The sequence below is a fragment of the Brienomyrus brachyistius genome, chromosome 9, assembly GCF_023856365.1.
Source record: "Brienomyrus brachyistius isolate T26 chromosome 9, BBRACH_0.4, whole genome shotgun sequence".
In the NCBI taxonomy this organism is placed as follows: Eukaryota; Metazoa; Chordata; class Actinopteri; order Osteoglossiformes; family Mormyridae; genus Brienomyrus; species Brienomyrus brachyistius.
Genome location: NC_064541.1, coordinates 17,980,214 through 18,007,540, shown reverse-complemented (window position 1 = coordinate 18,007,540; position 27,327 = coordinate 17,980,214). Strand labels below are relative to the sequence as shown.

Below are 27,327 nucleotides of genomic sequence, written 5' to 3'. Positions count from 1 at the left end.
TATAACTTGAGGTCCTCACGTTGGACTGGAACCTGGGACCATTTACTTACCAGCATGGTTGTCCCACTTGCTGCCTCACATCCACAGAAACCAGCAGGATATCTATTTGAGTTACCTGCTCCATTGTCTTCTCCGACACCCTCCTGATTATACTGGGTCGGTACGGCAGCAGCCCTTACAAAACGCTTACGCAAAACGAGCAGAACACATGGACACTTGCAAAAACGTGTTTCGTGTATTCAACATAATTTCACAAAAGCATTTGGCTCTAGCTCAAAACCTGACATGGTGGACATTTCTGCCACAGAGATAGAGGATGTGGGTTTTTTTATGAACTTATCACTGGTACTTAGCAATAAAAATTAGCCATGAGTCATAGAGTGAAGTGATGTTAGCTGTGAGTTTATTACTGCCGATGCGGATGACTCTTTCAGGCTAATCTAGAACATGGGAATTAATGTGATAATTCACATTTAAGTAAATATATACAGTATGTCTATCGATAAACAAAAGAAAAGATTTAAGAACGTAACCATCCTTACAACACAAAAAAAAAACATGAAAGATAGAAGCTTCACAATGCCACAATCTGTCATTGTAGAGGCAAAACTGTAACCTTACAGAAGACAACAGCTTTAAAAAAAACTGACCTTTTTTTAAAAATCAAGCATTTAAGGTGGGTTAACAAGAAAATGTGTCCAGAAAAAGAAGATCGCACCACGGGGAAATAACGTCATGTACTAATTGCCTCACTTGATTGTTGCTTTGGACAAAAGAGTCAAAAACATAGATAAATGCATACAATGTTTGTAAAGGTTACGCTGTTACAAGTTCATTACCGTCGCCTTGAAAACAAAGCCACACATTCATAGAAAAATAAATATATCCATGTCGTAGTAACAATTCCTTAATGCCTACCTGCTGATCTATACAACTCATTTAGCAGTAACAATGTCCAGTTTCACTACAGCAGGACTATTCATTCACAGTCTTAGAGGAATCGGCCGACGAGGCCTCTGGTCCAGGCAGGCACAGAACCATGTGACCCAGCTTCTGGGTATTAGACTTGTTTAACTCCCTTTCTGAAATCTCCGTCGGGTGATGGAAACTGGAATAGGGACTGTACTTGGACAAAGTACTTGAACAAAGATACATTTGGGTTTGCGCTGTTTAGAACGGAGAAAACAGTAGGGAGAAGAAGAAAAAAACACTGCTGTATATAAGAGCTTTAACTAGTATATTGCACGAATTTCCATTTTCACATGGATTATGTCTAGTAGCAGCTGGAGATGCTCACCATCACTTTGAACAAACACAGATACGTCACCAAAAATGTGAAGGTAGGACTGGGTGGGAAATCAGACAATTAAGGCAACGAGTCATAGGAAAGATAAGGACAGTGAAAATGAGCAAATACACGTGCGCCTGGGTGTTCAAGTAAACCCCGCGATTTCAGCAAGAATACTGACACAGTGAAGCTGTGTGCGATGTGCTTCCTCTCCAGAGCATGGAAACGGACAGGCTCTCTCAACAACTTTAGGGCACGACTGTAAACAAAAAACCCTCATTCACAAATTCCATTAACATTAACGCCATGTTTGTTCATGGATCCCGGTGCTTATCTATTCCAAAATAATTCAGTATAAACCTTCTTTCACCGATATTTAAATAGGTAACATTTTACAGGATACTCCTTTATACAACTATGTATCTACAAATAACGGAAACCTCGGCTTAAGTACTGAGCTCATTGTTGAAGCAGCAGTGGCCCTTGCAGGTCCCGGAAGCTGAAAGCGCCCGGGATCGTTTCTCGCCCCCTAACTGAACCTTCACAGCGTGAGCACGTTAGCGAAAGCAGGCTGGCATACGCGAAGAAAGTCACACGCCCTTGTACCATCCGGGCGAACGCGGCCTTGTGACCCGTGAATTCCCCCTCGGCTGCCACTGCCTACCAGAGAACTAGGTCACCATCTCATGGGCCAAGGATGAAAAACCATTAGAATCACAGATGCGACATGGGACACCACAGCCACTTTTTAAACCATGTCTACATTTGATAAGCGCGACAAAAAAAAAAAAAAAAAAAAAACATTTAGTTCAAAGACAAATGCCTATTTTGTTTTTTTGTTTTGACGGTTGAAATTCTCACGCAGCCTCGTGATTTGATTTTGTAAGCTGTCTCACATTTTAGCGTTTTGCCATGCGGATTTAAGTGAATACAGTTATATTATACACTGCCCATAAAAAATTAACAAGACATTTTTTTTTCAGCTGGTCCTATTACCAGTACAAAGTCTTCTTATGTCGGCTGAATCATTAGTATTACACCTTCTGTGTTAACCTCAATCAATATAAAAAGCAAGAAAAATACACACAGCAAGTTCATTATTTTTTCCCCCCGATGTTGCTTTTTGAAAAGAAGAGATCGGAATGACTGGAATAAGAGTTCGGAATAAGAAAATGATTGGATTGAGTGGACCGCAGGAAGATGAAGCAGTCCGTCTTATAATCCATATCAGGAATAATCACGTTTTCTTCAAACCGTCAGGAATACAACTGCAATATCCTGCGGTGCCGTCTGTCATTCAGATCATACTCTGATAACCTCTGCCTTTCCCTACAATCACCATGAACTCATCCTCCAGTGTTACAGCTCCCTCTTTAATGATGCACCTCAACAGACGAGATCACAGCGATTATTCAGACATCCGCACCTGCATGGATAAGAGAACCTCTGTGTGTGCGGAGAACCTACAATTTCAATCTGCTGGTAACTTTGTATGAATTGAATTCTTCTACTCATGACTTGCCTCCCTTCACTTCCTCTTAGGTGTTCCCCCCTCCCCCTTTCACACCACTTGTGTAACATGCTTGCTTATGTCCTCAGGTTTGCCCTAAACCAGCCGTCTTACAAACTGACGCTCCGGTGGTGCTGTTTAACAAAACACTGCTGTTTCTCCTTGCCCTGTGTCTCTGTCTCCCTGCGTGGTCTGTCCTGATTGGCCATCACCTCGTTACTTGTCCCGCCCTCATCTTTCGCAATCCTGTCCCTCTCCTCCTCCTCTCCTGACAGGCTGACCACATCGCTGACAAAATCCCCAAGATGTTCCACCGAATCGCATTTTTCCAAGTCAGAAGCAATGGTCTGCAGGCTGAGGACCGACAGGGTGTCTGAGCCGGCCCTCTCAGCTTCCAATCTCTCCTTCTGCCCCCAGCCAATCTCCCTGTGCCTTTCCACCCACTCCCTGGTTTTCTCTGCACTCCTGTTTCCATCAGCCCAGGTGGCCTGCATTGTCCCTCCACCACAGGCTCCGCCCTCACTTGCAGCTCCAAGGTCAGACTCCGCCCCGATGGGGGGACTCCTCCCACCACATGACTTGGTTTTCCTTTTGCTGGCTCGGCTGCGCCCTCGCTGGGCATGAATCTGCTCGCTGATTTGCTCCAGGTTACGCAGAGCGACGGAGTAGCGCGTCTTCACTTTTGACACACGCTCCTCTAACTGTAGCACTTTGGACCTGTGCTCCTGCAAGAATGGAGACATGAGAAGGAAGTAGATGAGGAATCTTAAGGAAGGAAACCCTAGAGCAGCACAACGTGCAGTGTTAACATCAGCATTGCATTTTATGCACATGCAACTGTCACTTTGCAAGAACTGTGACAGTCAGCTGGGTTGAGAAAATAAGTTATCCTGACCATTTTTACTCAGTCACAGGAAACAACACTTGTAATTACATATAAATCCATCCATCCATCCATCTTTCTACCGGTTATGCTTCACAGGGTCAAGGGGGGCCTGGGTTCTCTCCCACAGACCACAAGGCTGGGGTACACACTGGATGGAATGCAAATCCATGCACGCACACACACACACCTCACAATTTAGAGCCAATTAGCCTAAATCTCAACCCAGTCTTCAGGGACCCCCAGACGAACCATATTTTTGCCCCCTCCCAGCTACCTATCAAAAGCACAAATGCAAGTCGAGTGAGCCACCCTATAAATAGAATATAATAAATTAATATTGAAAATGTTGACACCATCACACCATCAGTGACAAAACATTTCTGGAAGTAGTAAGTGCTCAGTGTCAAATACGTCAGTCTTGAGAATCTTCCCTGTTAAGCACGGCAAGGTTTAATCCATCACACAAACCTGCTGAAGGATTTGCATTTCATTACTGTAGATTTAACAGGTGAGCTCCTTCTGGATCAAGCCCAGCGTGTTATGATGAATTCAGAGGGAAAAGGCTGCTGTGATGCAGAACGAGCTCATGGAGTACCTCCAGGATGTAATTGAACTGAGCCTTGAGCTCAAAGTAGGGCTTGGACTTGATGATCACCCTCTTCAGAGCCTTCTGCAGGGTCTGCACTCGGGCCTCGGCGTCCTGGCACAGCTGCGTGACCCGCTGGTGCTCCCGCTCGCTCCGCAGCCGCTCCTCCTCGGCCTCGTTCACCTGCCAGGAACACGAGCGGCCACGTGAGCGGCCCCTGCTGGACCATAAGAGCTTTGTTGCCATAGGATAGCTGTACCTCGATCTATCACTTCTCTACAAACCTACAACGGCCACCCATGCAGCCAACCCTGCACCCTGATATCAAACAGCTTTTCATTGCTAAAAAGAACTAACAACCTCAGATGACATTACTTAGTAGTAGTTTTAGGTACTACCGTCGAAGGTCAAAAGCTTTTCAGGTTCAGCAGAATACTGTCCACATTCTTAGATGCATGTCCGTGATGAAGGTCGGCTCTGCGCTCTCACCTTGGAGGTGGCGTGGTTCAGCATCTCCTGCCAGGTCGGGTCCAACGTGTTCTTGTCCGCCAGGAGCCCCTGCTCTGCAACATACACCATCTCCCTGGCCGCCGTGTGCATGGAGACGGCCCGCTCGTAGCTCAGAGCTGCCTTCTGGGTCTCTTGCTGGGCCTACACATAGCCCATTGTTCATTGTTCACTTCATTGTTTGTCTAATGTGGAAGGTTTGTTATGTTTGGCAGGAAATAGATGTAGATGTTTCCCCTTTGTCTACCCTCCCCTTGAATTACTGATAGCTGTACAGCAATAATCTTCTGTGCTCCGTAAGTTGTCCTTAGCACTGTAATGCCTGTCCTGCCATGAATGCTGCACCAAGGGTTCTTGAGGAACGTTATTTCATTTCACAGAACACTTGTACATGGCTGGGACGACATTAAAGCTTTACTCGACTTGACCTAAAGAAGCCAGGGGGAGGAATTGTCTGAGTGACACCCATGGGGATTTCCCACGCCTAGATTATGAATAGAGGACGTCGTTATATAACAGAAAACAATGTATTGGAATTAATATACATGCTACTGGATCAAACAATCAGCAAAAGACTGACGGAGTGACATAAAACAACAGACAGCGACATTATTCAGAATGTCTTGTTCTTTGTATGTGTCTTGTGTAAGATCAGTTAAGCTGCTTTGGTTGTTTTTTTGTCTCCTTCATGCACCAAAAATAGGATTCAGGCAAACGCTTTGTAATTATCAGGCCTGGACACAATACTCACTCCGTTTAACGCTCTGGATTAACAGGATTAACAGTGCAGGAGAAACTGTCACTCAATTACCGATCAACAGCCTAACAATGGCCCTGTTCCACACTAATGCTCTATTACAGTTTACATGGTTTGCTCTAGGGGAAGCTACCCTAATACACTATAGATCGGGACAGATACTTGCCAAATAAGGAAATTACCTAAAGAGCCCCCCCAAGGGCCCCCCGCCCCACCCTTCTGCCACTACTGCTCCTATCATCAGAAATACCCATAAAGTTGCAGTTTATCACGTGGGTAAAGTCTGCCCAAAATCTTAACTTTTAGCTACAGCAAGTCTATCCAGTTGCTGCATTTTGACCTTCTACAGGAGACGACAGCTGGAGCACATGGAGGAAACGGGGGCCTGGAAGCACCGCCTCGCACCTCCTTGGCCAGCCTCCGGGCCTCGTAGTACGGCCTGGCCTTCTCGATGCAGGTGCCAAGCTGGGAGCCTTGGGCGTTCAGCTTCCTGGCCGAGTCCGTGAGGATCCGCCTGTACCCCGACCTGGCGTCCTGTGAGGGGAGCGAGGGCAGGCTCAGCGACCACACATGCTCAAAGTGCTACGCTTCCCGGGTTCTCTTATAACAACAATGCCTTCTTATCATTCTAAGGCTTCTTCACTGGGACCACTCATGAGCATAATTAATCCCACAGGACTGACTGCTTGAAACTGCACGCAACAGAACAAGCTGCAAGCATGATTATGGCACCTGAAAAAGCTTCCAGAAGTAAATACAAATCCGTTCAAACTCAAAGATGCAAAGAACGTAATGCGCGGTATCTTTCAAAGTCGTGTTTTACCGTTAAACACAGTAAACTGGAAAAAATGACTTTGTGTGAAATTAAATCAGGTCAAGGGTTATTGTAAGTAAATGTTAGGCACAACAAAAAGCACAGATTGGCAGGGCAAACGCAACATCCATGCCATTCACCTGGACATTAATGAAAGCATATACTGTATGTCATTCTGGGTGTATATTATATTTTTCATGTGTCGCATTTATTGTTATTTCTTTATGTGTCGCTACTATTACTCATTTTGTTGTGTTAAAACTGACTTTATATTACAATCATCAGCCCAAAAACTATGCTAATGAGATGTTTCTTCTTAGACATTCTGCTTCATTTGGCTACAGTATGAAACAAGCTGCTCATCAAAAACACTTTCACATCCTCATACCGTTTCATCTGTTATGTGTTTTTATAGTTTTGAATACGGGCCTTACATTTTTTGAGCTCTGCACTGCTATGCAGTCAATATTTACCATGCAGACAGGGCCTAAGATTAGATTAGATTAGATTCAACTTTATTGTCATTACACATGTATAAATACAGGGGCAACGAGATTAAGGATATGGGGAGTGAGAGAATGCCAAAAATGTGAGCTCGAAGCATCGACTGAACGTGCTGTTAGAGCCAGCAGGCCCACAAATGGCCGCAGGAGAGCACAGAAAGTGACTAACGCTAATTAAATGCACACTGATAACGAGTAAAGGACACTGACACACCTTGACAAGCACACTGACATTTAGCGAGGGTGTCACTCACATCCAGCTGCAGTTCCAGCTTGTTGATCTCCTCACTGGCTTCATTAAGATGTTCCAACTCCTCCTGCGAAAGAGTAACATGATTACAAGAGACATTTACACAATGACGGTTTAATCCAGCTCCACAGCGGAATGATGGCCATTCTGTCTTCGATCGCATGCGTCTATCGCAGCCATACTGAGTTTCAGATTCTTCCTGAAAACCGTTCAGAGGGCTGAGGCCTCCACCCTCTGATGGTCTGCCTGCTGGAAATGCTAATCGTGTTTGAACTCCAGAGAGCATTTACTCTGAAACACTCCACCCTTCCTCAAACCAGAGCCTAACTGCTACCATCTTCGATCCAGGGCATTTTGCTCAGTCTGCTGTGTCCTTAATGAGCAGCAAAGTCAATTCTGCAGGAGAGAAAAGCCCAATTCCTCCTCAACAGCATTGAACAAAGCAGATCAACTGACAGGATGGATTCCTCGGATGTGCAAATGAGTCCAGATCACTCCTTCCAAACTTCTGTCAGCAGTGGAAACTCCCTTCCTATTACTGACTACAGTATCAGAACACGAGCCCTTTGATCAGGCCTTCATGCACATTCCGTGAATTCAAGTCTAGTTAAACATCACTGTGTGTGTGTGTGTGTGTGTGTGTGTGTCCCATGATAGATTGGCATCCCATGCGGGGTGCACCCCTGCCTTGTGCGATCGGGAATAAGCCCCACACACCCCCACAACCCTACCCAGGGTAAGCAGATGAAAGGTGGATAGATAATTGTATGGTTGGCTGGACTGATGAAGAGGCCACACAATGCAATTTGTCATGAATTTTAATAATGCTATCCTAGCATGTGTGCCATCTCCCTCCCATTTTATACTGAATTCTGTTCCCACGCACACATTTCATTTCAGCATAACCAAGAGACACGCATGCCACAACTGATCGCAGCCTTTCGATCGCAGCCTGCGACACCAGCAGTGCTCCCGTAGTCACCTTCAGATTCACCGCGCTGACACCCTGGCAGGCTGCCGTGAACTACGGTGCTACTACTGACACCAGGGCTGCTCTGTCGCAGCACTGACTCAGCCCGTTGGCCTACTGCTTTGAACGTGGCACGAGAGCGAATCACCCCATCCTCGCTGAGACAACCCTTCTCCTCACCATGGTGGGGTCTTGTAACTTGTAACAAATAAAACAATAATTGCATCTTGTGTAACCAGACACTAACTATTGACACTGGCAAAAGTCTAAAGAAGAACCTATTTAGGATCTACAGTGGATACCCCTAGCAGGATAAACACTCTGAAGATGCATAGATGGATGGGTGGATGGATGGATGGATGCATGAATGCATGCAGGTATGGACTATGATAGCATAGTGATTTGTCAGTGTCACATGACATGAGAGGTAATCTCTGAGACTCTAGCATTAGCACAAATGTCAAATACGCAGAGTAAAAACTCAATAGACATTAAAAGATCCGACAAGGGAGTATGCTAACGCTCTGGGGAACAGAAAACTAGTACTGTCCCTCACTCAGTGGACACTCATTTTAACAGTGGACCCCCAGTATTATATTTGGTGTATTTTTTTTCACATAAAATTTAATATCTTCTCAATACATTCAATATACTTACACACATAAACGAGTATAATAGATTTTGGTATCGCTGTCTATCTGCCCACTTTTCTCTCATACGTATATAGTCGTGTATAAATTTTTAGGAAATCATTTACCTGAATCCTGGGGTCTAATTCTTCCTCGTACCCATCCTCCTCCTCCTCCTCCCCTCGGTAGTGCGCCTCCTTGCTCTCCCCGGCACCTGTGCCCGCTCCATCATGCCCTCCGCGCCCGGCGGCCGCCTCCTTCCCCTCAGCCTCCCCACCGGGCGTCTCCTCCCGCCAGTCAGGTGATTCGGGGCCGCCCGAGCCGGCGGGGCTCCCGCGAAAGCTTCCCAGCTCCATTCCGGGCCTTTGCGATGAATTAAATATTTATAATGGGAGACGTGATGATGTTTGAGTGTAATATCCGTCTAAAATGACTTAAGCATGCTAACTGTTAAGCGTCTTCTTACAGCAACCTAGTTAGCCATCTTTCTGCAACAGCTCTCTTGTGTTAGCTAAATATTCTGCTTGTCGCTTTACAAAATAATATGACAGCGAAAATAAGAAGACTAACTGAATTGCTGTATCTCACATTAATTTTTTCCTTTATATTCCCCGTTTTAGCGGAGCTCTTTTCCATCCCACCCATCACTCCTATCCCTCCCACCCTTCCTTTCTTCGCTCGGTCTCCGAAACATAAATTCCCATCATCGACAAAAGGTAAATACAGAACGCGCGTTTTCCGCCTGTTTGGCCTCCGCGGCTGCCGTAGCTGCGATGTATCGCTATTTGAAATTTCGTGGTGTGACGAAATCATTAGGACGTAATTAATACAATATTAATTACTAATTACGTAGAACATTACTAATCAGCGCCCAGTTTCGACAGGTGTAGCGTGTAACGAATATTTACTAAATGTTGACTGACAGGGTCAGTATGTCATGGTACCCCCTTGAAGAAAATGCCAAAGGTGATAGAAATAATTATTTGACGTATAGTATTTATGTATACACCCTTATACACTCTGCGGCAAGACATTTATATTTTAACAACAAATGAATGGTCACGAAATTAGCAAACAGATAACCACATTTGAATTCTTTTCCCTTGGATTTACAGAAAGACTGAAGTGATGTCTTGCAAATCTTTCTACAATATTTTCTTCAGTAAAGTCAGCAGCATTGACTCTTCACTGTTCACCAGTACCAGTAGCTGAAGAAGCTTCCCATTGTACGAAACCTCTTCCTTCATGCTTAACTGTGGTTGAGATGCATTCAACTCAAACCTAATTATCGAATCTTTTTGGCTGAGGTGTTGAATTCTTCATTTTTACCCTTTTTTAAGTCTTTCAGAACCATGAATTTCAGGGTGTGCTCCTGTGATTCTAGCAGCCGTTGTTTCAAAACGTTGACCTGTTCTCTTAAGAGTTGATGGAGAAACAGGCACTTTCTCTGCCTTTTGTTTACAAAGAGAACATGCAAATGAAGAACCCGGATTACACCTTTTTTCTCAAAACAATTCACTTTGCAAATGATGGTAGAGAGGTTCTCAAGAAGATGTAGTACATGTTTTAATGTAAAATATGGCTTAATATTACACAATCTACGCTGGTTAAGAGTACATTTAGGAGGAAACTCTCTGGCTACCCTGTGTACATATAAAAAGTCAAAAGTTTTGGCACACCACATGTTTTATGTCTGTAACCATAAAGGAAGAAATATTAACATTTGTTGCAACATCAGCAGTAGATTATTGGGCATTTACAGAAATTTTGGAAAATGTACTGGAAATTTTAAGCAACTAAAATGTTAATGTTAAATGTCCAAAGACTGATTTCATAAGAAATGTTTTTCTGATTTATATAATTTTGTACAATATAAATTTATGTGAGGCAATATTCAAATTAATATTTTCAAATCCCAAGTGACTAAAAGACCTTGATTTGCTTGTAGTAAGTTACAGGAAGCATAAGAACATTAGAGGATGAGTGTGATTTGATCTGACAGGACATATTGAAAGTGCTTCCCTGGTTCCTGGCATGGCCAGGGTGGATCATTCCATTAACGGCCAGAGATTCTGCAACATGATACATCGCCCTGCGACGGATTCATCAGCTTCCCATAATGCACTCTTTCTGCCTGGTGGGAGGAACACCACATTGGCCAACAGTGCGTCAAATCAACGAGACATAAGCTGTCACATGACAGACTTATTCTGCAACTTTTGTGACGATGCCCTTGAAGACAGCAAAGGCATGACTTCCTTTTCCGTTAAGCGTGAATTTGATAAATTGGCACCAGATTCTTGTAAACACACTGTCAGACCATTGATGACCCTCCATGCTACACAAACATTAATTCACCTCCTGCGCTACCGAGATGCATTGTTATTATCAGTCTTATTATGGTGGTTATTATTACATCCATATGTTATTTTTCTTAACATATTATTTATTATAGTAAGTATTATTATTGCCTGTAAATCAATTTTGGCGTTTACCAATCCTTCTTCCTCAAATAAATGTATTGCACCTTGTTGAAAATAGGTGAGTTACTGCCCCCTGCTGTCCTGGAAAGTTGAGCAGAAGAGTCGACATCAGCACAATGTTAACAACAAACTGAAAGATTGCTGAACCCAGGACCCCCCCCCCCCCCCACCATGACCCACTCCAGGAGGGGTTGAAACATAGATGTATAAATCAAAGTAGTGTGTTAAATATATGTAACAGAGCAAATTACAGGCATGGATTGAATTTGACTTTTAATTTCTAAAATATATTTCAAAGCATTTTGTGCAATAACATTCTACAAAAAAATCCACTGATTTCTTGTATCATTAATATGATTTGATCATTAACCATCATCATCACTTTTAGAAAGCTGACAAATAATCAGAATCACCTAAAACTGTGGTTCAACATGGTATTTTCCCATATTAACGATGCGGCGATTATGACTGTATTTCTGTCTTTCTGTAGATTTCAGTTACTTTATCCACACATTTCTTTTTTTCTTAACAGAACGGCAAGGCATATCAAAAATAAATTAACAGTACTGTACGAACTTCCTACATTTCCATTAATGGAGAACCTTGCAAAATCGATTGACAGAATGGGGCGGGTTCATACACGCTGTTAAAAAGAAACACCCGTTTGTGTTAGAACAGATGTATGCATCATGTTGAGGGAGCCAAAATGGCAAAGGTCTCCAGGCCTTGAGGAAACCTGATACTGTTTCTCTATTATTCCATTCTTGCACACTGTGGAGACATGCAGCTCCTTGGATCTCCCCCACATCCACTGCAGACTCTCTCAGGTTCCTCCAAAAATATTCCATATTGTCAGCATTATGCAGGATTTTCTATTCTATATATTACATCCAGCAATACAATTATTGATATCAATATTATAATAAGATTTGGCTAACAGGTCAAACTGGAGGAAAAAAAACACATTTGACCTTAACCAAGTTAGATGTCACCCTGATCCCACAGCACTGGCCCAAGGAGGCAGTCATGGGATTGATAGTAAAGCAGGTGGGGGACCCAGGGAAGGAGTTTGATCCATATTCAAGGAGAGTGATGTGTTATATAGGTCGTTTACCAAGCCACATAACAATGCTCTCGACTTTTTAGTGTCTTAAAACAATTATACAACTACAAGTTGATCTTAACCACTGAGAGCTTTAGCAGCCAATAATTATTAGAGATGAAGAGAGGAGCGTTTCTCCTAATGAACACAGTTTGGTGATTTATACATAAACGGTGACCGATTATCCTGATATTTCAAATGGCTTATGGAACAAAAACTTTTCCTTACATATTTAGCACGGAAATACTGAGCTGAATACATCTTTCATGTCACAATGACATATGTGTATTACATTTGAACTTTTTAATAAAAATATTCCACTGACGTAATAGTCGATGGTCTTACATTAAAAGTGCTGTTTTTTAACTGACTTAAGAAAATCTTGGCGACAACTTTTAGAAGTTCGTTTTGATCTACACGTAGCCATTTCATAAAATGTGCAAAAAAAAAAAATACATAAACCTGTCGTGCAACTTGTATGAAACAAAAGGTCTGTTAAATAAATATTATGATGAAATGACCTCTGGCAAAAAACCAGCGGAATAACCTTTTGTCTTGTGGATTAAAGCGCGTACTTTAAGCTGGACACCCCAAAACGGAAACCCTCACCCGAGGGCCGGCAAACACGTCACACAGGAGCCGAGGAGAGCGGGGATTCCCCTCAACCGAAGTCCTCATTTTCCAGAGACTGTAGAGGTTTTGGGGCAGGATGTGGATTTTGGAGATCCTCCTTCTACTTCCAAACTAGTAGGGCGGCGTCTTCCTTTAAAACCGATTACCTGCACAGCCCAGATAATAAGTTAAATATCAGTTTTAAGAAAAACGGTAATACTTTGTTAATCTCTTTGGGGAAGTTGCATTTTATTATATTTATAGAATGCTCTATTACAGTCTGCTGTAGTGGATGCTCATGAATGTAATCGCTTATTATGCATACACACTACCTGGCTTCAAGGTGAATGCTGTGCACCGGTCTTCTCGGGGGGAGCAGAAGATAAACTGCCTACTCGTATATAATTAGCAGTGACCGGCCGCCACTCACCGTGTGACAGTCGTTATAGCTGCTGGATGGGTCTTGACTTTTGGCAAAAGTCGCCCTTTGATCGTCCACCTTGAATATACCGTGGATGCACCGAGATCCATCTGCAACTATAAATCGTCTGCGCAGGAGATCCGACAGCAGGGCGTTAAGAAGCGAGCAGCCGCCCTTGAGAGACGCCCAGACGGCGCGGAGCCTCACCGGCGGCCCGTAGTCGTCGCTGAATCCCTTTGATTTCAGCAAACACTGCACAAACAAACACGTCTTGGGTGCTGACTGATCCAGGGCAGCTCCGGCGATCCTGCCGTTTCTTGGTTCCCTCGGTGAAGTGCCTTTCCCTGGCCCTAAAGCCAACAAAACCGTATCCGCGAAGCCAGATCCCCGCTTGGGTCCCCGTCCGGCCGACGCTGGCGCAGCCGCAGACCGCTTGCAGGGAATCTGCGCCTCCGTCCGCCGGTGGCGGCCGCTTACCGGAGCTCCGGCTTCCCTGGATCTGTCGGTCAGCACCTTGCGGAGCAGCTGCCACCGGATAACCACGGGTATCCCGTCTCTGGCCTCGGCGTGTCCCCCGAAAAGTAGCGCCCTCCACGCCAGCCGGGGCTGACGCGACTCCGAGCACGCACTAGACGCTACCGGCTCGCCGGGCGTCCCGCACTTGGGTCCGAGGCTGTAGCCGCTTCCAGGCCGTTTTTTGTTGAATATATTTCCCCTGCAGCGAAGAACAGCCGATAAAGCCGAAGCTGAAGGAGCTGAGGCCATTGTGACAATAAAAAAATATTTAAAAAGTTACTGTATGTAAGCACAAGAAAACTGTCAGCTTGAGAAATATCAAACATCTAATCTAAAGAAAACAAGTAATAATTCTTTGGGGGAGGAAAAAAGATTATGGGGGACATATCAAAATTGGCTGGCCCAAAGACGTAAGTCCGAGTTACCGAACCAAATAAGCCTAAAAAGCGTATGTGGCTTCTCTAAAATAAGGGTGTGGGGGAGGAAGGTCTCTTTCCAAAACAGAGTAGAGGGCAGTTCATAGTTACAAAACTTGGCTTGGATGTGGGACGCAGCGGTTTATTGTTGGGACATGCAGCACAGTGCACTCAGCCCAGAAATAAAGCTCAAATAAGAGTCGAAACGGTGATATGTAATGACACCCATCCCTCAAGTATGATTATATTTAATAAACAGCCCCATTCAACTCGCACTTTGTACTTTATCACGTGTTCAGTCCATAGGATGTGAGCTGTCATTAGAAGCCTAGAAAGAGATGAGTAACAAACAGCCTACAATTATATGGGTGTCAGCTTGGAATGATCCATCCATCTTTCTCAGCCACTTGGCTACGCCAACGCGGCGCAGCAGTAAACCTGGAGCCTACAGCATCGGGAAGCACGCCAGCATACCCATTCAGACTCCAGTTTGAGTCACCCTATCAAAACTTTTGTAGGACATGTTAATACTCAGGGAAACATGTATACGTGCAATATTTTCTTTGTCATTTTCTGCATTACAGTAAGCAATCAGCGACAAAACCCCACCCACTCCAGGCCTGAAAAAGCCTGCATTTCAGTATCAGTTGGTGACTTCAACAGCATTACGTTGCAGATTAAAAAAACATGATAAGATTCATGTATAATACGATGTGTGATTGGGTTACTCCATACACATACATAATATTAATAGTGATCAGTATTAGTTGTAATCCCCAGTACAAACAAATCCCATGTTATCGTTGTGACGTATGAATTTTATCAGAAATACCACACGGGGGCGCTCAAGGTCTTGCAATTTAAAATAGATAATGTTATAACTTTTCAGTCTTATTAACTCTAATGTTATGACCGTTTAAACTGTATGGATTTCTAATATTTCAACCAATAGAGCATATAACATAATAAGCAATTTAACAATTTTTTTCGACTGCGGTTTTATTGGCAGCTTTGTTCACAAATCGTCATGATTCTGATTCGATCTTGTACGTCAATTAGCGAGAGCCATAGGTTAAAACTGTCCCAGTATGTATAAGATGAGTCATATGCTAATTGAAAATATGTATATCCTTGTTATTATGTTATCCAAACTATATATTTAAACATAGTTATAATGCTATTATGCTATTAATTTTACGAGTTATAAGTTATAAAATCAAATACAATATAACAATATGAATGTTGTTTTGTATGACAACAACAAAATGAACGGATTACGTATTTATAAACATACATAGAAATGGAATTAACGGGAATTAGAAGAAAATATCTGTATCACTTAAAGAATGCATTGGGTGTGTTAAAGAATAACAGGCAGTAGCGCCTTCCGTGGTCTTAAAATACACCAAGCGTGGACGTCTGAGGCACACGGACATTTAACGTGTTCCATTTCATTTAGTGCTTTGTCTTCAGTCCTTTTTAAAACGGTCTTCTCAGTGAGTGAAGTTATATATCTATGTAGTTTATATTAAAAAATTTGAAAAATCTGCCTTGAATATAAACTTTGTCTCAATTTGAGTTGTAGGACACTATAAACAAACTAAATTAACCACTTTCCAGCCTCAGTGTGTAATAAGTAAATATGATTCTTTCCGTCTTATTCCTGGTACTCTCATTTCTGTTGTCTTGTCAGTTTAGGCCACAATTGTCCCACTGTCATTTAATGAGCGATTAGTAGTCAGACAGGTTTCAGGCAAGTGACACGCAAGGTCTCTGTGGAATGAAGGAATGCGCCTTATCACGATAAAGTGCTTTTTAGTTTTCACTGTTTTTATAATTATTCACACACACACGCACACATATATATACACACATACACACAAAAAGTGAAATCTTCGGTACCATTAAAAAGTTTGACGAAAACTATGTATTTCTAAGAGGGGAAAAAAGGCCGGTTCGAAGGAAGGATATTTATAGTGAAGGAAAATCACAAAGCGGATCAATTTCCTGTTTTAACATTGCGGTTCTATTGGCTTTTGTCAAACGGAACATGAAAGAAAATCCACACGTATTAACGTACCACTAACCAAACACTGAAAATATATCTCCTAGTTCCTGTTTATTAGGTATTAGCCAACAAGCCACCGAAATATCTTGATACTCGACGATGATCAACAAAGACACAGTTTAGGTTACACGCTGGTACTTTGCATGTACAATGTTAGCAATCGATAAAAACGACCTGAATCTCAATCTTATTTTTTTTTTTATTCAAAGAGTACAATAATTTCACATATCTATTTACATAAACAATTGAGTACAACATGAAATATAAAGTGCAGTGCACAGTTAGTGCTGGTAAATCAAGGAGGACAGGGCTGGCCTGTCTCGAGGCATTTGCACAAGGTAACAGCTGCCCATTCACAGCAAATTCTGAGGTGTAGTTTAGGGTAATAGTGCATGTGCATGAAGATCTTCAGTTACCATTTCCCCGTTTCATTCTTCTTGTTTATATTGTTTATTTATTTGCCTACAAACTTTCTCCAAGAAGGGCAGTGTTTCCCCATTACGCCGTAAGAAGACTTTTACCGCAATAAAAACCAAGAAAAAAAACACTCCGGTTCATTAAAACGCCACAGTCCTCTTTTCTGGCATCATAGTTTTCTTGCTTTTTTGTCATTTCCTGTGTTTCTTGTTAATTCTTAAAGGTGTCGATGTATTCAGTGACAGTTTTCAGTTATCACCCCCCCCCCCCGTTTTCATTCTTGTTTAAACTTTTGTTTTATTTACCCACAAACTTTCTCCAAGAAGTGCAGCGTTTCCCATTAAGCCATACGAAGACTTTTACCACAAGGAAAACCAAAGGGAAAAAAACTCCAGTTCATTAAAGCGTCACAGTACAATTTTTTTAGTATCACAGTTTTCTTTCTTTTTTTGTCATTTTCCGTGTTCCGCGTTAATTCTTAATGGTGTCGATGTATTCGGTTTGTTTTTGCGTTAATCATTTATGCGCGTGTAGTCCCCAGCTTCCCTACAGTTCCGCAGTTCCTCAAGGTTACACTGCCTGAGTGTTCTTTTGGAAAGTGATAACAACAGAACTCCTTGCCCCTGTTTGCTACTCTTCCTGAGCTCCACATGCAGAACATTTGCATGTTCCACTTTCCATCCAGTTTCACTTCCACCGTTTCTATTTCGCTCCTTCATGGACGGTGCTCATTCGATGTGTTTCCGGCATTAATCTGGCTGCCCACTGGCGCCAATGGCATCACAACAAATGCCAGGATCCCCACCAGCATCAGGGTGACTGTTATTATGATAATGGCTGCCACCACTGCATAATAGCAGTGGTTGGAGCGCATGATCTGACGCATGCGGGTCCTTACCCTGCTAGGAGGGCGACCCACATCGATGGTGGTGGCTTGGGCAAGGCCTGCCTCCAGGTTCCCGAGCTGCAGATTGCCTTCTTCAGCCTGGTGTTTCTTCTTATCCTTCTTGAAATTGGGCAGGGCGAGGCTGGACGTGGCAGGCTTGTTGAATGCGGGGGGCTTCTTCAGGACGAGCTTGCCCTTACTGCGCTGAAAGCGCACGGACAGCGCCCGCTGCATTTCCGGGGGCAGCCTGCTGAAAATGTCCTTGTTGTTGTCCAGCTGTGGCAGATCCCGGCCATGGGGTAGCTCGGTCAGCCCCCTGCAGATGGGGCAGGCCAGGGATTTCAGCTCGGTGGACGACACGTTGATGCGGGCCAGGCACTCCAGGCAGAACGTGTGCCCGCAGGCCAGAATCTTCGGGGCCTTGAAGACGTTGTCATAAGGGCAGAAGCACACGATGCACTCGGTGTCCTCTGTGTAATCGTCACGGCCCCTGTTCCCAGAGACCCGCGACCCGCGTCGTTCCTCGCTCCGTCCACGCTGCCTCCTCTCCGTCCGGCTCCGATCCATCCTGCGGCCGTCCCTCTCACCCAGGCCTGCATCGCTGCTCCTGCTTCGACGCACGGACCTGTTCTTCCTCTCGGCTTGAGGTAATTTGTTCTGCTGTGTCATCTTGGAGCTGTGGCTCTCGCTCCCTTTTGCATCGTTCATAATGAAGGAAATGCTGTAGAGGAAGCAGAAATGCAAATGTAAACATGTAGGGTTAGCGTATATTTTAGTCTGTTACCGCATTAGTGACCACAGGCTATCCAAGGAAAAGCTTAGCATAAGCTCGATCACAGGTATTGTGCTTATCCATTAGTACCTTTTGCTGAAAGTCGTAATAACTTCTAGTACACCTTGTATTATACTTCATATTTTAACCATCCATAATTATATACTGTCACTTTAACTTTTTACATGTCTCATAGATTCTGTAAACAGCCCTTCTCCCAGTCAGGAAAAGCTCACCTCTTCTGTATAGTTGTATCAGTATGTCATTCACCAGTAGTCAAGACTGATTTGTTTTTTTGTCCACATAAATAATCATACCGTGAAGCTGTGAAGTCCAACACCTTTTTAATTGCCTTCCCCCTCTTCTCTCCTCTCTTCCCTCTGTCGTCTTATTCCAGTTCTCTCCTGTCCTTCGTTCTCTCTCTCTCTCACCCTGTGTACTTCCCTCTCACTCTCTCCTCCCACTATCTGGTCGGACCTGTTGGTGTGGCTTGCCGAATCACAAGTATGAATGTAAGGAATGCGATGTCAAGGGGGAGATTTTGCCGTGCGACCCGCCTTGCTTGCGTGGATGTTTGTCTGACAGCGAACGTGGCAAAGGCGTCACACACATCTCATCCGCGCAAAGGCAGTCCCACGAATCCCTCTTCTGGATTTTGCTTAGGTTGTATATCATTATCTCAACACCCTCCGGTTTCATTCACATCTTGGTTTTCTCAATGTTTAAAATTCATGTTTTTCACGTTTCAGGTCATCATTTCTATTCTCAAGGCAATTACCAGTGTACCTGAAATACCAGATTCGCTAGACAAAGTGCAAAGTGATGGACAGTGTGGAGCTGTCTCTCTGTGGGAGCAAGGCTGAGTTACCGCACTACAACGTACTGCTAAACAGTTCTGACGCAGTCATTTCATGACACTAAAGCTCTGATTTCCTGAATCATAAAACAAAAAAAATCCAGCACTTGGCTTTACGTGGTCTGGAAAGTAAGAAGTACCTCAAACTTTTCAAATAAGCTAGATGACTGATAAATACCTAAAATAGCTCATCCCCTTCACAGTGGATTGTACTTCCTTGACACAATGACGGCGTGTTACAGTTCACCTCCAGCTGTATTCTATCAGGTGAATGGGTAACTTAGAGATATTTTAGGGCTGAAAAAACACAAACATCACCAGGCAGTTACACACGATCAACAAACTGCTTTGTAAAGAGGGAAAGAAAAAAAAAACACTTTTTCATTTTGTAAGTTTTATTACAAAAATCAATTTCAAAACAGCCATTAGTTAGACGGGACGCGATGTCAAATGCCGTCCCCCCCCCTCCCCCCACCGCGCTCTGTGATGCATCTGTGAGGCAGGCGTCAGAAATAATAAAAAAAGAGTACAAGCAAACCTGTTAGACCTGTTCATTTTACTGCGCTAATAGCCTGGAAAGTCTTCACCTACCATGAACAAACAGGCTAAAACAGGACAAACAAAAAAAAAATAAAGAATGAAGGCTTAGGTTCAAAACAAACTGTTCTCATTGCAGTAAAAAGCAACAATAAAAACGAACAAAGCCAATGCTACCTGTTTACACAGGGGACTGGTAGATTAGACATTAAATGCAAGGTGTGTGGTGCACACACCCATGCATCGGTGCGTGGTCGACGCGCTCGTCTCCCCTGGAAACGACGACGGTAGTACTGCTTAGTAATCGTTTCAGGTCACCCCTCGCTTATGCAGCCCTTTCCACATCAGTGTTCCATTGGTAACCTTTTGCCTACAGGCATCCTAGAGATTACAGACTGGCATTTACCAGTATCAGTGTTTCCATCGCAAACCAGTTCTTTCTGCTTCCACCCAGGACGCCCCTGAAAAAGCGCTATGAGCACGGCGTCTTGTGACAGGCAGCCCCGCTCCACCGTCCTCCGCAAAGCCACACGTGAACCGCTCTCCTTCGAAGGGTCTTCCAGCTGGAGGCCGGCACCTCTAGCGCTGTATCCGCCAGGTTGTTTTCACAAGCGACACTCAACACGTTATCCCCGTTGTTGCCAGTCCAAAATATGGTCCCCCTATACACCAATACAGTAAATCTAAGTCCTCGGTCTCTTTCCCCCCCAATAACCGGTGGGTTATCACACTTGAGTCTATTTAAGCCACAGCGTTGAGTTCTGGTGGATAAACTCATTTGCTCCTTTGGTCCGGGGGCACCGGAGTTTTTTCAGCCCAGCTCCTCTCGAGCTTTGCCCTGCTTACGGGGCATCTTCTTGCTGCTGCTGTCCTCCAGCTCTTTGGTCTTGTAGTAGTGGGGGGCCACTTCCAGCAGCCAGCCACTGTCAATCTCTATTACCTGGATGGGCAAGCAGAATGAGGCTGAAGCTTGGGGGCCTGGGGGGGTTGAGGGTCACGCATGAGCGCAAGTCGGCTGATTCACACTCTAGGAAGGTTCGCAGTGTTTCTTGTACTTACCTTGATCGACGCACCTGACCGGAATTCAGCCCAGTACAATAAAGCAACCTTTTTTGTATTATAGGTTAAGTAAATTATCAGCTCAGGGCTGAGTGTAGCCGCCTACAAGCCCAAGACAGAAACGGAGGCGACGTGGAGCGGCACGCATCCCGCGGCCAGGGCAGGTTGAAGCAGGCGCCCTACCTGTCTCATGAACTCCTTGGTGGTAAACACCAGCTCGTGGTAGATAAGCCAGCGCGGCTGCTCCTCGAACAGGGAGCTGTTGGGGTGCACGTAGACCGTCTGCTGGTGCTTCACGGTCTTGTAGCCCCCTTTACTGAGCCGGGCCGTGTGGTAGAAATACCCAGCTGTCACTGCCTGGGGGGAGGGCGGAAAGGGCAGAATCAAGAAGGTCAAACTGGGAGTCAGGTGTCGTACCTGCGAGCGAAGTATTTAACTTGACTTTGGTTAAATATTAGACTGTTTATAAGCATGAATCTGTCAGCTGAATATTGGAAGCATTAATAGAAGAGATAGCAATAAACGGGGGGGGGGGGGGGGGGAGGGGGGGCTGAAGACGTGGGGACTGCAGGCCCAAGGACACGGTGCCACGGACCTTCCGGATGGGAACGGCGTCCCCGCTGCAGCTGCACACCTCCACCTCTATCCTGTCCATGAGCCCTTCCAGCTGCTCCCTCACATCGCGGGCGCGTCTCATGGAGCGGAACTGGATGAAGTTCTCATAGCACCACTGGGTGGAGTAGCCGCTCTCGACCCACTGGGGGAAACACAGATCAGAATGGCACTGAACCGCACCCAGAGTGTAAAGCAAGCACATACTTAAACACACACAAACACACACACCCTCACAAACACACAGACAGACTGACACACACAGACGCGCGCACACACACACACACACACACACACACACACACACCCTCGCAAACACACAGACAGACTGACACACACAGACGCGCGCACACACACACACACACACACACACACACACACACACACACACACACACACCTTTGTGGGGACTCTCCATTCAAAACCTAGCTCTAACTATGACAACCGTAACCCCTACCAGTCCTAAGCTTAACTAAACAAAATACACTTCAAGCTATTGAAATTTCTTGAGTACATTCATTTTCGATTTTTATAAAATCGAATTTTCCCTTCTGGGGAAGGGAAGAATGTCCCCACAAGATCAAAATAACAGGTTTTTATCACATTGTGGGGACATCATACACACACACACACACACACACACACACACACACACACACACAGAAGGGACAGGGAGAGCGAGACGAACCTGTGTGTAGACATTTAGCAGCACCAAGTGATCGCCACCAGGCACAACGAAGTTCATCCTGGCGTTATCTGCGTGCACCACCTTGTCTTTGGGCCGGTAGAAGATGGAGTTGTTCACAGACAGCATGGCAGCGATGGTCAACACCTCCTCGGAGCACTTGTATCTGACAAAGGGGGTGGGCGGGGGTTGACGCTACCCAACTCAAGGGTGTTTACAGTCTTTGAATCGATCCGCAAACGCAACTCACTGTTCTGAGGCCAGGATCATCTTGCTCAGCATGGGGTCCACTGGCAACTCCGCCATCCTGCGACCCAACTGCGAAGAACAGAATGAATACGGAGCATCATATTATGCCAGAATATTGATGGTCTTGTAGGACTGATAGTACTGTAACTGGGTAATATATTAAACGTATATGCTACAGGTTTACTTATTTTGAAGAACCGACTTAAATACTTGCATTTACGCTGGAGACTTTGGAGCGACATTCAAATTACTTCATTAGTAAAACTAAAAATCTGGCCAGTCTGAATGGACCTGATTGAGATAAATGTCACACAAGTTCTACACGGGGTTTGCTGACCCAGGTTCTGGGTAAGTACCTTGGTGAGCTCCCCGAGGTGGTTGAGAGCACCCAGTGCATAGAGCTGCTCAAGCGCCAGGACCAGAGTCTCATGAGGGGGCGGATCCATGAAGTCGAAGTGAATCAGGTCATTTATACCTGCCGGAGAATTGATAAGGATGATGAATGGAGGGATAGAGGTACAGGTGTGATCCTGCGGTCTTGAGGATTGCAGCAATATTTGAGGACAGATTTTCCTGCCAGGCTTTGGAAGGAGCTCCAGCATGGTGCAATCGCTGCACGTCCTTCATACCCAGGCTCTTGAGAAGCAGCACCACGTTGCCCAGGTTGGTCCTCTGGATCTCCGGCACGGTGGTCTCCTCCATCTCGTGTTTGAAAGCCCAGGCTGTGTAGAGCCGGAAACACTTCCCAGCAGCCACTCGGCCGGCTCGGCCGGCACGCTGGTTTGCGGAAGCCTGCGGAATGCCGGAGCGGGTGGCCCCATTAGGTACGACCTCAACGCAACAGGCAAGATCACCAAGTCTGAAGGATTCATGCAGAGGTGGAAAGTTCAGGCTCAGAAAGTGGAAATTCAGACCGAGATTTTGTTTCAACCAACCACTCGAGTATAAAGAGTCACAGTCACGGAGTATTTAACTGGTTGGTTGAAACAAAATCTCGGTCTGAATTTCTACTTTCTCAACCTGAACCTTCCACTTCTGCATTCATGAGTCTGCGCTGTGCACCAGTGGAAATGGGAAATGCCACGGATATCGTCGAAAATGCCACTAACTTCAGGGCTTAAAAAGTGCAGCTGTGACTTTTTAATGGTGAGTAAAGAGTAGAGTACTACTACACTTAAGCCGGCATAATTCATTGCATTTGACAATATTAGTAACCAATTATGCAGACACAGAAAAAAACACTTTAATTATAAAACCAAATGAGGTAAACACAGCCCCTCGCTTTCTATTGCAGGTTGGGTTAGGCCCTCGGGGAAAAGTAATTGGTTTAATAGTGAACAGATCAAGACTGGAAACTGTTTCACAGCCATTTGAAATGGGGTGACAATGCTGTCATGCATGTAAACAGGGCCATGAATTGGAAAATATATAACATGTACAAACAGTGACTTACGATGTGTAATTTAACAGTGTAAACAGTACAACTGAGGCGTGAACTCACCCGTGAGCACGGTGTGACAATGAGCGACTCCATCCCCGTCCTCGCGTTGTAGCTTTTCTGCTTGCAGAACCCGGGGTCGATGACGTAGATGATGCCGTCTATGGTGAGCGACGTCTCGGCGATGTTGGTGGCCACCACGACCTACGGGATAGGCCCAAATTTGGGTGAAGGCGGTGGGCTGATACTGGACAGGAGCTGTACCGCCCCCTATGGGCGCACCCAGTGAAGATTCAAAGCCTGCTTACCTTGCGGGCTCCAGGAGGCGTGGGGTTGAAGATCTTCGCCTGCATGTCGGAGGGCAGGTTGGCATAGATGGGGAGTATAATGAGCTCGGAGATCTTGGAGCCCAGGCGCCTACACCTGTCCTGCATTAGCTCGCAGCAGGCCTCGATCTCCTCCTGGGGGGGCGATAAAGAGAGAGGAAGCTGAACCTGATGGCACACTCACGGGACAAAAGGGCAGAGTGGCTCTGTAATTACAGAGAACATTAAGCGTGCAGAGGCTGGCAGAGGCGAGAGGGGGAAGTTCTCCCACCTGTCCTGTGAGAAACACCAGCACATCGCCTGGGGGCTGAGTCACATGGATCTGCAGCACCGACACCACGCAGGCTTCCAGGTAGTCTGCTTCCGGGGCCTGGGGTGGGGGTCATTTTTAACACGTAAGTAAAATAATCCAAGTCTGTAAAGTAACACTGACATATTAACCCAGTTATACTGGGTATTCCCAGGGTAAATGTCTAAAAGGCCGGCCTACCCCTACCTAGCTCTCTCCCTGGGTGCAGATAGCGCCTCACCTTGGTGTAATAAATGTCCACGGGGAACCTCCTCCCCGGGATTCGGAAGACAGGAGCGTCGTCGAAGAAGCTGGAGAAGCGCTCCGTGTCCAGGGTGGCGCTGGCCACCAGCACCTTCAGGTTGGGCCGGAAGCGGGCGATGTCCTTGATCAGGCCGAAGAGGATGTCGGTGTGCAGTGTGCGCTCGTGGGCCTCGTCGATGATCACCACGCTGAGGGGAGACGGGGAGATCAGGGCGGGGGAACAACGAGAGAGCGGTGGAGGCGGCCTTGTGTGTGTCAGTACACACTGGGTAACGATACCCCATGAATTCCTCTGGTAGCTGGATGCCTCTTATCATGCCTTCAATGTTCCAATGTTACACTTCTGGTTATTAAATAGACTTACTAGGTTCTTTGTTAGTTTGTTATTGTGTGACTCCTGCTCCAGTGCTTATACCTGCACCTGGATACTCACTGGAAGCTCAGCCTAGCTGCCCCCATGTCTAGCTGAGTCCTTGACAGCACGTATGTCCGTAATGCAAAGGAGTGAAATAAAATGTGTCCCCTGCATTTAACCCGTATGTGACATTGTGACATAGCAGGGGGAGGCTAATTCAGCGCCCAGGGGGCGCAGTGCTTGGGGGTGGTACCTTGCTCAGGGTACTTTAGTGGTGTCTTGCTGATCGGGGAATCAAACCAGGATACTTTCAATTACAAGTGCACTTCCCTTAGCATTAAGCTACCACTGCCCATGCAAATATAAATATGTAAATTATGTAAAATAAATAACAGGGCAAATTTCGAGAGGATCCGCGCTAAAATGTGAGATCATTGTCAATTGTGTCCAACAATCCATTTTGCAGATGCCTAACCTAGTCAGGGAGTCACAGAGGCTGGTATCTGTCCTGGGCAGCACTGGGCACACCTGCACGCTATGGGCAAACTAACTGCATCTTCCGGGTTGTGGGAGGAAACCCACGTCATGTGGGGAGGACGTGCAAACGCACACAGAGCGGAGGCCCATTATGCCAAGTCACCAAATGATTGTGGTCAAACAGGTTTCCGCCATACCGTGACATATGGCGCACTGGTCATTCTAAACCAGTTTTTCTTAACCTGGTCCTCTGGGACCCCAGGCAGCCCACATTTTTGCTCCCTCCCAGCTCCTAGCATATCTCAATCAATCAATCGAGAACACAGAATGCCTGGGACAGGCGTGTTGCAAGCAGGGTGGTGCAAAAATGTGGACTGTCAGGGGGTCCCCAAAGACCTGCTTTAAAGTGACCGGGTAACAGACAGTAGTAGGAGAGAAGATTGATGGTTACCTGTAGCTGGCCAGGTCTGGTTCAGTGAGGAACTCCCGCAGCAGCATGCCGTCGGTCATGTACTTCAGCACGGTACGCTCCGAGGTGCAGTCCTCAAAGCGGATGCTGTATCCCACCTAGTAGCAAGAGGCATGAGTGAGTACAATTTGGGTTTTTACATTTAGTTGGCAGCGCATCCAAGTGAGGATCAGACAACAGGGCCATCTACTGATCTGCTAGGGTGAGGGGTCCTACTCGAGGGCTCAGTAGCATCGCTCCTCCAGCCATGATCATGGGAACAGAGTCCCAACCCACAGAACCACACACTGGTTTTGGTGTGCTAGTCGGCACATGGAATAAACCAACCGCGAGACCCTTGGGTAGAAGAAGCCGTAGCGTCGGTACCTCGTTGCCGAGCTTGACGCCCATTTCCTGAGCCACTCTGGCTGCCACAGACATGGCAGCCACCCTCCTGGGTTGGGTGCATCCAATCTTCATTCCTCCTTTCGTGTAACCCTGGGAAACGGAAATTCACATGAAGAAGAGGACTGGGGGTCTTTCTCAATATGTGGACTTGACCATTCTTCTGTTCTCATTTACCCGTTTTACATCGTCTTCCATTGCTGAAGACAAGTTCCAATACTAAGTACAGAGGAGGGTAAAAAGCCCTGGAGGTTGCTCTTGAACTGTCCCAGATATGAAGGATACATCGCGTCTTCGTTGAACAAGACAAATCCCATGATTCACTGCACCCCAAGTTTGTTCTTAGAAGGTATGTTAACAAGACCAGAGCCAAGACCACAAATACGATCTTCGCGTTCTTGGTATTGAGAAACAACTTGGGTCTTCAACGACGCACCTTTGGCAAGCATACCAGCACCCATGAACTCAAGAGCAAGACAGACAGTTGGAGCAGCGAAGAGTCACTGACCTCCTCCAGCAGGTACTGGGGAATCTGTGTGGTCTTGCCAGATCCCGTCTCGCCCTCGATGATGAGGACCTGGTGCTGCTCGATGGCAGACAGCAGGTCAGACCTATAGGGGTATATGGGCAAACTTCGCCGCACTTCCTGGATAGACTGCCTCTGTTTCTCAGCTTCAGAAATCACAGGTTCAGAATCACCCTGAGAGGAGGAGAGCAAGGAGAAGGCAAGAAAAAAAATCCTGTCAAAACACTGCATCAGATAATATGCCAGTATCAAGCTAAAGACAGACAGAACTGAAGCAAGGACTCCAGGAACTGGCCGAGATGCATCTATCCAAGCACGCCTGTTATCTCTAACAGCTGCAGGCAAACCCCGATAAACTGTCAGAACAGCTTGATCTTGTTACGGCTGAACTGAAAGGAATGGGAACCA

At 45.5% G+C, this 27,327-nt stretch overlaps 5 protein-coding genes across 7 annotated transcripts in view; 1 reads left to right on the top strand and 4 right to left on the bottom strand.

The window, feature by feature from the left end:
• The window catches only part of LOC125749589 (lysosomal thioesterase PPT2-A-like), a 71,029-nt gene that overhangs the window by 30,898 nt on the left and 12,804 nt on the right, over positions 1-27,327 (top strand). The gene's annotated exons all lie outside the window — the stretch shown is intronic.
• sh3bp5la (SH3-binding domain protein 5-like, a) lies at positions 399-9,398 on the bottom strand. Its single transcript, XM_049026998.1, has 6 exons — positions 8,829-9,398; positions 7,106-7,168; positions 5,940-6,068; positions 4,760-4,921; positions 4,280-4,453; positions 399-3,523 (listed from the first exon to the last, which is right to left on the bottom strand). Exons 1-6 carry the CDS (start codon positions 9,054-9,056, stop codon positions 2,909-2,911), a joined length of 1,371 nt encoding a protein of 456 aa, XP_048882955.1. The 5' UTR covers positions 9,057-9,398; the 3' UTR covers positions 399-2,908.
• On the bottom strand, positions 11,440-15,444 carry LOC125749590 (uncharacterized). The gene is made up of 2 exons (XM_049027015.1): positions 13,328-15,444; positions 11,440-13,064 (listed from the first exon to the last, which is right to left on the bottom strand). The coding sequence occupies exons 1-2, from the start codon at positions 14,081-14,083 to the stop codon at positions 12,960-12,962; spliced, it is 861 nt and encodes a 286-aa protein (XP_048882972.1). The 5' UTR covers positions 14,084-15,444; the 3' UTR covers positions 11,440-12,959.
• Positions 16,994-18,887, bottom strand: rnf183 (ring finger protein 183). Of its 2 annotated transcripts, none has more exons than XM_049027009.1 (2): positions 18,711-18,887; positions 16,994-18,342 (listed from the first exon to the last, which is right to left on the bottom strand). In XM_049027009.1, the coding sequence occupies exon 2, from the start codon at positions 18,327-18,329 to the stop codon at positions 17,451-17,453; it is 879 nt and encodes a 292-aa protein (XP_048882966.1). In that variant the 5' UTR covers positions 18,330-18,342; positions 18,711-18,887; the 3' UTR covers positions 16,994-17,450. The 2 variants fall into 2 exon arrangements, with proteins under 2 accessions (XP_048882966.1, XP_048882964.1); XM_049027007.1 differs by having other exon boundaries at positions 18,630-18,886.
• The window catches only part of dhx16 (DEAH (Asp-Glu-Ala-His) box polypeptide 16), an 11,408-nt gene continuing 3,707 nt past the window's right edge, over positions 19,627-27,327 (bottom strand). For both annotated transcript variants that reach the window (XM_049026961.1, XM_049026962.1), the window contains exons 8-21: positions 26,902-27,093; positions 26,376-26,486; positions 25,992-26,107; positions 24,686-24,896; positions 24,427-24,525; positions 24,138-24,290; positions 23,893-24,033; positions 23,021-23,183; positions 22,748-22,866; positions 22,393-22,460; positions 22,146-22,308; positions 21,441-21,602; positions 21,029-21,202; positions 19,627-20,726 (exon numbers count right to left, since the gene is read on the bottom strand). In XM_049026961.1, the coding sequence (XP_048882918.1) occupies positions 20,598-20,726; positions 21,029-21,202; positions 21,441-21,602; positions 22,146-22,308; positions 22,393-22,460; positions 22,748-22,866; positions 23,021-23,183; positions 23,893-24,033; positions 24,138-24,290; positions 24,427-24,525; positions 24,686-24,896; positions 25,992-26,107; positions 26,376-26,486; positions 26,902-27,093 (2,001 nt within the window). In that variant the 3' untranslated portion in view covers positions 19,627-20,597. The remainder of the gene's footprint in view (positions 20,727-21,028; positions 21,203-21,440; positions 21,603-22,145; positions 22,309-22,392; positions 22,461-22,747; positions 22,867-23,020; positions 23,184-23,892; positions 24,034-24,137; positions 24,291-24,426; positions 24,526-24,685; positions 24,897-25,991; positions 26,108-26,375; positions 26,487-26,901; positions 27,094-27,327) is intronic.